At 37.4% G+C, this 9,786-nt stretch overlaps 1 protein-coding gene across 3 annotated transcripts in view; it reads right to left on the reverse strand.

The window, feature by feature from the left end:
- Positions 1-9,219, reverse strand: part of LOC116316047 (RCC1 and BTB domain-containing protein 1) — a 47,347-nt gene extending 38,128 nt beyond the window's left edge. For all 3 annotated transcript variants that reach the window (XM_031734518.2, XM_039599837.1, XM_031734520.2), the window contains exons 1-2: positions 9,072-9,219; positions 6,766-7,013 (exon numbers count right to left, since the gene is read on the reverse strand). In XM_031734518.2, coding sequence (XP_031590378.2) covers positions 6,766-6,891 — 126 coding nt within the window. In that variant the 5' untranslated portion in view covers positions 6,892-7,013; positions 9,072-9,219. The remainder of the gene's footprint in view (positions 1-6,765; positions 7,014-9,071) is intronic.
- Positions 9,220-9,786: the final 567 nt, after the last annotated feature.

Here is a 9,786-nt window from a genome sequence, read left to right on the forward strand (position 1 = left end):
GACAGCAGCTTTTTCTATCAATGGCTCTACATTACATTCCCTACTCAAACTACCCAGGAGTCTGAAACCACCCATTCAAGGACTTGGTAACCAACTGGATGAAGTCAGATCTGAGCTTATGAATGCTGAAATTATTGTTATTGATGAGATTTCAATGGTTTCAAAACCCTTTTGCTTATGTGGATGCAAGACTGAAACAAATCAAAGGCACTCAGAGACCTTTTGGTGGAATGTCAGTTTTAGCTGTTGGAGATTTTTACCAGCTGCCACCAGTGCGACAGTCTAAGCCTCTCTGTGTTTATGATCCAGAACAGATTGACCTATGGCAGGAACATTTTCAGATGATCACTCTAACAGAGATCATGCGTCAGAAAGATGATGTGGCCTTTGCAGAGATGCTGAACAGGATTAGAATCAAAGAAAAGACAGATGAGCTTTCTCAGTGCGACAGAGATTTGTTGTCACAGGCTGTGACTGCACCAGAAGAATGTCCAACTGAGGTCTTACACATTTATGCCACCAACAAGAATGTTGAATCCCACAACACAGATACGCTCAAGAAGCTTCATTCAAACATTATAATCATCAATGCAGACGATTTCCAGAAGGATAAGCGTACAGGCAGAATGGCACGAAGAGACAAACCATTTACAGGTGGGCAAAATGATTTACCCGACACCCTGAATGTTGCTGAAGGAGCCCGAGTGATGCTGACCAGAAACTTGGACACACTAAACGGTTTAGTCAATGGTGCTTTTGGTATACTGATAAAGGTGGTGAGATCTGAAAATGATGGACAAATAATTAAACTGGGGCTCAGAATGGACAACCGGCAGCCTATGAGACACAACCGCAGTGCTAATGCAGCATCTGATGATCTGGTTTACATTGAGAGAGCAGAGGAGAGTCTGAAGTTTAAAGGAGCGATGCAGACAGTTTCCTGTAAAGCTAGCATTCGCCTGCACAATTCACAAAACTCAGGGTCTTACAACACAGACAGCTGTAGTTTCAATGAGGAACATTTTTGAACCAGGTATGGCTTATGTTGCTCTCAGCAGGGTGACGTCTCTCAGTGGACTCTATTTGCAGGACTTGGATGAGAACAAGATTTATGCCAATCCCGAGGTAACTGCAGCGCTCCAAACCATGAGACAAGCCAATGTTGAAGAAATGATGCCTCTTCTTCAGGTCAGAGAAACAGCCAGCAGACCTGACACTCTTACACTGATCCATCACAATACGGAGGGTTTGCCATCTCACATCAGTGACATCAAGAGTCATCATGAAATGTGTTTAGCAGATGTTTTGTGTCTCACAGAGTCTCACCTCAAAGGCTCCTTTGTTGCAGACAGTCTTCATTTGGACGGCTACACCATGTTCAAACGCAACAGACATGTGTCCTACACAAACTTTCCTCACATGGCCAGCAGAAGTGGTGGTGGAGTTGTTGTGTATTTGAGGAATCATTTTCAGGTTCAGGTAAAACAGTATCTGCATAATGTCACTGATCTTGAGTTTTTAGTGTTGAAGGTTCAGGCTCCATTCCCTAAGCTCATTGCGGTTGTGTACAGACCTCCTGACTACAGTTTGACACCATTCATGCAAAACCTGGTAAGTCTTTTAGATTCACTTGAAATAATGGACTGTCACCCAATAATTGTGTGTGGAGATTTTAATGAGAACCAGTTACAGAGTGGAAGGAAACAGATTCTGGAGCAGTTTCAGTCGAGAGGGTATTCACAGCTGATCACTTCTGCCACTACAGACAAGAACACCCTGCTTGACCTCATTTTTGTTTCTCAGCCACAGAAAAGTCTCTATTCAGGTGTCCTGAGAACATATTACAGTTACCACAACCCTGTGTTTTGTGTCCTGTCCTCCAGCCAATCATGAAGTCGTCTGGTGAGTTTTGAAACAATTACAGATCATGTTTGTTACAGAGTTTATTTTTGTAGAGCATGAAAAAGATTTTTCATTGAAAAACGTGTCTTCCCTACTCTGTCTGTAAGAAGACCCTTTCTTATTGCAATGTTATTAATCATTTCACCAAATCATGGCTGTACTTCATGCAGAGCCGGAGATCTGCTTTCTGTTATCATGCAGCTCAGATCTGAAATATGCTGCAAAAAGTATTAAACGGACATAATTTATTTTTATTCTCATGTTTTAAATGACTAAATCTACTAATGCATTTTTTCATGGATGTTAATTGTCATCTCCTTTTTGATACTTTTTTTACTGTGACGTATGTAGCTCAACAAGCGAGAGCTTCCCCTCAAAGGGCTTTCAAATAGGAAATAGTAAATAAATCCCAGATAAATGCAGGTATTTATTATGGGTCACATGAATAATAACAGACAATTATATTTTCTTGATTATAGTAAATTTTGTAGAATCAAATGTTTTTGGGATGAATGAGGTTTTGCTTATCATGTTTTACAGGTAAAAATGTTAAAAGTTTTAAACTATCTTTAGGCTACCAGAGATGTCTATAATGATTCATTATGTAGAGAAAAACATTTTATAGCTTACAGAATATGTATAAAAACTGATTTAGAAGTACATGGAAAGTTTCTGCATCCATTTTCTGACTTGGCCTTTATCCGGGTGGGTTTGGGTTTGGGTGGATAAAGGCCAAGTCAGAATCTCTGAGCAGCTGGAAAAAGCTGCTAATTAACAAAGACATCAGAAAGCGGGGCTTTAGGTGTAGCCCCGCTTTCTGACGCACTAATTAGATTTAGTAACTGACACCCCATACCAGCATTACATAGACACTTGGGGGCTGAGATGGGTGGGTGGGGAGGGTGGGTTGGTGGTGTTAAAAGCACTTTATGTTTTGTAGATGTATTTTTTCAGACAGGGCACACACAGTCCTGTCTCCTTTGTGGGAAAACCTTCGAACTTCACCATCCTCAGCTGAAACAACAACATCTTAACACCATCTTCATGAACTGCTGAGCCAAACCTGATCCATCAGTGCTGGACTGCACAGATAACTACATGCCACAAGGAGACTGCTGTGTTATGAACTGCCATACCAGTGTGTCTTCAGTGGAGAAGATGACACACCCATCACCTGACCTCCTGCCTGATCTGGAGACCATCATCATGCTGCCACACTACACACCTCTGAGACCATCAATGATGACTCATACTGAGGAAACTGTATTTCCTGTCAGAGATGCTCAGTGATCCTCAGAGCAGAGAGGTATGATTCTTTATCTTTGATTAAAAAAATGTCAGTGCTTTTAATTCATTTAATTAATTTAAATCCTGTTTATTGCATAAAGAATTACACACTCAAATGATTATACTTGTTAACACTTTTGAGTTTTAATTCACATTATGGATTACAAATCTATGCTTTTTCTACTCTGTCTCTCTGTGCAGGTATTGCTGTCTTCTGAGTTCTTCACTGTCCCAACTGAAACATTCAAACCTCATTGCAGAGCTCATGTCTTTCCTCACCATCATGTGAGTGTGAGATTGCTCTGGATTCTGGTTATGTGGCCTGCAGCACCTATAAGGTATTTCAACATTGTTCATTTTATAACTTATTTCTAGTTAACACAAATAAAATGTTCCTTTTCTGTATTTTTTTTTTAGAACAAGCTCGTACAGTGTGCCTGCATTCCAGCTTCTTAGACTCTCACGCAAGTGGACAGAGTATCAGTGCTTGGCCACCCTTACAGACACCGACTTCTGTCAACTCACTGCTACTGATCAGGCACCTCACTCCAGGAAGACAGAGGGCTGCAAAGCCTGTTATCGTTTCCAGTGTGGCTTTGTATTCTTGGGGTAGCATCAGATTTTTCCCACAAATATTCAAAGGTAACACTTATTTTAAGCTTAGTTATTAAATCAAAAGTCTTCCCTTGTGTTAATTGTTTTATTTTTATTTTTATTTTTCTTTTACATTTATATGCAGTTATCAGATGTGGTGGAGCTTTGTTAACTGTGTGGAAAACATCTGTTTGTGATGATATTTACAATGAGGTTTTAAGGTGACAGTTTCCAAGTGATTTCAATCATTTGACTAAGCAAAAACATGTTTGCAATTAACATATTTTTTTCAGTTTTGTCTTTTGGATTTAACATTCCTCTGTGACAGGAAATACTAAACTGGTCCAAGTAACCAGCATATCATTGGTCAAAGACAAAAAGGACCACATGTCACGCTAGCAATGAATTTTTGACTGTGTTTGTGTCACCAGATTTAACAAACAATATCAGACATATGAAACTGAACTCTGGATTAATGTCTAGATGTTTTTGTGTTTTTTTTTTATTGTTGAATAATTATTTTGTAGGACAAACCCAATTTATTTACCCAAACAAGTTACATTGTTTGGGTAAATAGTGGATTAATATATCTAAGTCTATAAGTATAGCAAGCTGAATTCATACAAACACACAGCTCTAAATCTTGAATTGTAGGATGTACAAAAATGATCATGTGATTATTATGGACATTTAAATAACTATATCTATTGAACCATTACACATATTCTTTATAGAAATTACACAATCTCAAAATGTGAAAAAAGAAAATGTTTAAGAGAATAAATAATGTGTGTTTGTATGAATCCTGCCTTAGTATGGGGTGTCAGTAACTACATTAGTATAGAGTAGGTCTAACAGTGGTTTTCCACATCTGCTCTAATATATATAGATAATGGGTCAGACATATAAAGTCATTTTGAAAAGTTCATAAAGGTCACATCCATTTATATGTGTTCCTCTTTATCATTTTATATCAGGTCACACAGCTGACTTGAGTTTTGATCAGAGTAGAACCATAACATTCATGCTAATGGTTCTACTGTTTACAGTTACTTTATGATGGATTTCATCCTGGTCACAGCACTATGAGAAAAGCTGTTAAAGGTAAAGTTAACCCAATTAATACCTCATCATAAGTCACTCTATAACGCAAAGCAGTGATTATTTTCACTGTAATTTATTCCACAATAATGTTCTTTATTTGATCCCTGTTTCTTTAAATATGCACATCGATTGTTCAGCTGTGTGACTCTCTACACCTCAAATATATCACAATGTGGACTTCATTTCGACAGTATTTTGTAGATTGGTACCACATTTATCATAAAATCAGGAAACTGTAAACTAATTGAAAAATGAAGCTTATGAAAATTTTTAATGTGGCATTGGAACATGTTGTTTATCCTTGCCAAATGGTATTTACACAAAACTCCAGCAAATCAGAGGATATATTTTTGTCTCTCACTTGCGTATATGCGCATATGTGTATATTTTTGCAGTTAATAGCCTATCATGTGTCTCAAGCATCTTAGGGCCATAAACATAAACATGGCAAACAAGGATATGTTCACAATTCCAACAGATGCTTCAATTGTTTGTATAGATGTTAGATTCATTTGATTTGCATTTTCTATTAATATTTTTCTGTTTATCCCAAATGGGATTTTTATTTCTGTTTGCCATTATTGTAATCATTGGAAACAACTGAATAAATATTTTGTATCATATGTTTCTAAAAGTATTTGAATGTTCTACTTTTCTACTACTGGTTTTCTACTTTCTAAACTTTCTTCCACTCTTTGGCATTTCAATAACATTATTTTTGGGTGTTTTTATCTCTGACCGCAGCATCTTGTGCATTTATTACCTAAATGTTGTTTGTGTGGGTTTTCTTTTTGGTTTTTGGTTTTTTTGCCATTTTTAGATTTCACCAGCTGTGTAAACTCTGCAATTTTACCTTGGTTTTGTTCCACATCAGTTTATCTGCTGGCTGATTTTCTTCCTTTTCTAGTGTTTCTGGTAATTTTTAACAGTTAAAAAGTAACTTTGAGGTTACTTCAGCCTTTTCAGCTGTTATCTGTTGACAGTTTTGCCTAATTATTACATTTCTGCAAAATTATAGCAGTTCTGATAACTTGTAATATTTCTGCTAAGTTTTTAATTTTCTACTAAATTATATTATTTTTGCTAGGTTACACTACTTTTGTTTGTTATGTTATGTTATGTTATGTTATTCTAAATTATTACATTTCTGCTAAGTTGTAGCTTCTGGTAAACTACAACATTTCTGCTGAATTGTGATGTTTCTTCTAAGTTATTGCATTTCTTCTAAGTTATTACATTTTTGTTTACTTGATGTTGTTCTGCAACGTTATTAAATTTCAACAACTTTTTAAACACTGACTTTGATTTCTTCAGCTTCTTCAGCTATTTTCAACTATTTTCAGCAGACAGCTTCAGCTTTAAAGCATCCACACTGCATTTTCGCAGGAAATGCAAATTTTTCTAGTTTATTCTTTAACTTTTGGGTCTCTTTAGCTCCAGATGAAAAATCTGGTTCTTTCCCTGGAGCTATTCTCAGAAATATTGAGTACTACAGCTTAAAACACACAGCTACTGAGAGTCAGTCTCTGTTTATCATGCTACAATAACACTGACATAAAAAATGCAATGCAGTGTAAGCATGCTCTGTGGTGGATTACCTACTGTAAGCATGTTTTCTTCTACCACTGATTAAAGTTGAATGTGGTGTAAACTGAACCCAACAGCTGTTTTCAAGGTAGGGGACTCAAACAATCCACACTAGGCTGAATGAAATTATAATAATGTAAACATGAAATGTAGCTTAAAGGCTAAAAACGTGGAAAAACAACAGGTCATCTGACTATCAATTATGCAACATGAAGCAAGCTTCAAAGCTTTAAATCATCTCGCTCTTGATTAACACACAACCACAACCCTGTTTTCCCTCTGACCCCTCACCTCATCATCATTGGTAATGTAGATGGCCTCATTAGCAGATGATCCAAACACGCATGCTTTCCGTATGGAAGCGAGCTCCTGAGGACCCATCAGGCTGAAAATGGGCCACTTGGTTACATCCACCATGGTGTCCTCACAGTCTGTGGCAAGGGCGGCAGGCTAGAAGGATGAACTTCAATCCACAGGTAGGACACGGGACAGGGAGAGGGGGAAGGTCTGAAGAGGCAAGGCTGCCAGCGCTGCAGTCACTGGATGCAAGCACAAGCAAAATTGTTTTGTCTTCCAGATAATCATCTTTTCACAATATATTGCTAGTTCAGTCCAGCTTTAATTCAAAGGGCTTCAGGTTTAATTTAAGGGGTTTTAACAAAAAAAAAAAAAAGGAGAGTCAATGGCTGTTTTGGAAGTACAGCCATTTTCATACATATTCAGAAGTTTTATAGCCAGATAAAGGCTATTCACTTGTTATTTCATGACAAAGTGTTTAATTTGCATTTTATTGCTTTTCATTGTAATTTTAAATATGAGGTCCAAAGAGACATCAGTGCAAGTGGAGGAGGTCATCATTAGGTGGAAAAAACAAAATAAAACATATCAGAGAGATTTTTAAAAAACTTTAGGTGGAGTCTAATCAACAATCTGCTACATTCTTTAAAAGAATCAGTGCACCAGGAACCTCAGCAAGACCAAAAGGCCTGAAAGACTACAGAAGACAACATTTAAAGTGCATTATGCTAGAAATCTTTCCATGGTTACATTCCTAACATTTAACCATGTGAAGAACGCTCTCAAGGAGGTAAACCCATGATTGTCATGTTTACGATAAAGAAACCCTTTCATGAATGTCAATATCGATTACACTGAAAAACAGAAAGACCAGATTATACATCTAAAATCTAAAAAACATCTAAAATTATTCGGACAGATGAACCCAAGATTAAAATTTTACCAGAATGATGGGAAGAGAAAAGTAAGGCGAGGGAAAGGAAAGGAGCAGCTTTGAAGAATACCACATCATCTGTCAAACATTGTTTAGGCAATATTATGTCATAGGTTTATATGGATGCCAGTGGAGCTAGGCCACTACTGTTCACTGGTGATGTGACTGCTCATAGAAGCAGCAAGGTGAATTATGATGTATACAGCCTTTACTTTTTGCTCAGATTCAAGCAAATGCTACAAAAATGATCAGTCTGCTCTTCACAACCGACATCAGATGACACTGCTAGCTGGGCCAATGTAATGTTGCGTCTTTACTTTCTTTTCCCTGTAGCTTACTCTAACTCAGATTTAAAAAGTATAATTCGGCTTTGTAGAATCTTCTACTTCATATTCATCACAGACATCACACACAGACATGCTGTTTTGACTCTCACTTATATGGTTATGGGTAAACACAGCTTATGATCCTCAAGGTCTTAAGGTTTTCTGATAAAATTGGTGTTAAAAGCGTAGTAAGCCGGGTCACAGAGGTTCTTTGTTTGGTAACAACACTGCTAAATCAGTGTTGCACTAAACACTAACTAAAACTTTAAGTGTAATATCTTTGCTTATTTTGGTAGACTGTAATCAACAGGATTTATAAAGGGATCATATATAAAATAAAGAAATGACCTTTGTTGTAATAATCTTTATGACTCTGTGTTATGCACCCACATTACAATTGCTCCACACCTTTAAGGTGACTTTAAATATCCCAAAAGAACTGTGATGTTATATTTTTCCCCCAATTTTTGCTGCCCTCTTGGCTAGCTTTCTCTTGAAAGAGCTATCTTAAATGTCAGTTAGACTTTCTCCCTGGATAAGTAAAGGATATATAAGAGCCTTTTCCCCCTATTAACAGCTTCTACCTTATGACATGAACGTTCTTTCTGGCTAAAACTTGGTATCATTCAGAAGAGATATGCTTGACAAGTACAACAGTTTAAAGACGGACTTTTTATTTATTTATTTATTTTTGACAAATGCCGGAAATCCCTTTTTGACACAACACAGGCGTCATCCCGTAAATACCCACCCCCTCCCACCTGCATCATGTGTAATGATTAAACCACTCGTAGTTACTGTTACATGACCACAGCTTGCTGTTTAATGTTTGCTATTGTTAACAAAGGCATTACTCAGCACAGTGAGTCCAGCTGACGCATCACAACACACCGTGAATGCAGCTGATACTGGACGCATCCGCTGGGAAAGTCAGTACTAACTTATCTTTTAATTGGCTACAGCTAGCGTTTAAGACTTTTAAAAAAATCACACATGTCAGTTTAAAAAGCTACAACATTAATACGTTCCCGTTGACTCACCCGTTAGGCAGGTCTGCTTCTACGGCCGTTGGCGGTTGCTCCTGGCCGCCTCACCATGGCACATAACGGCCGACAACAGTCCGTTTTCACTTTCTGCCGTAGCCGCCGCGCTCAAGTGCGTTTATTTGCGGAAGTGAGGAGAAAAATAATGTCACGTGATTCTAAGACCAGCACAGTCGATTGCAGATTTCACAAATTTTTCCCTATCGCCTCTATCTCCACCTCGCATTTTCCTACCAAATCTAGCTGTGGTTTTCAGCTAGGTTAGTATGCAGTTAACCTCCAAGTAGGACACTAGATTTCACATTCATTTGCCGAAGAGGAATATTTGGTCAGGTTTAAGACAAATAAGACTATTTTGGAAGCTAGTTATTCTTTTATGCCATATCCAAAATGCAACATGGATATAACCAGCACTTAATAAACACCTAGGATTTGAAGTTGGAGACATCTGGTCTTTTGCAGCCCAAATTTCAGAATTAATATTTTTATATTCATTAAGGTTTTTTTTTAATGCGGTGGGGAGACTAGTAGTGCGTTTGTCTGTTATTTGTGAGTGTAAAGAACAATCCTGACGCACAGTTTAAAGTACTGTATTCTTTAATGTCTTAAACATCAGTTATGTACATTGCTTATGTCAGACTACATAAATAAAAATCAGATTTTACCCAGAGGTACCAGAATCAGCAGGAAAAACAAATTCTGAAAATAAAGT

Source organism: Oreochromis aureus, linkage group 16, assembly GCF_013358895.1.
Source record: "Oreochromis aureus strain Israel breed Guangdong linkage group 16, ZZ_aureus, whole genome shotgun sequence".
Classification (NCBI taxonomy): domain Eukaryota; kingdom Metazoa; phylum Chordata; class Actinopteri; order Cichliformes; family Cichlidae; genus Oreochromis; species Oreochromis aureus.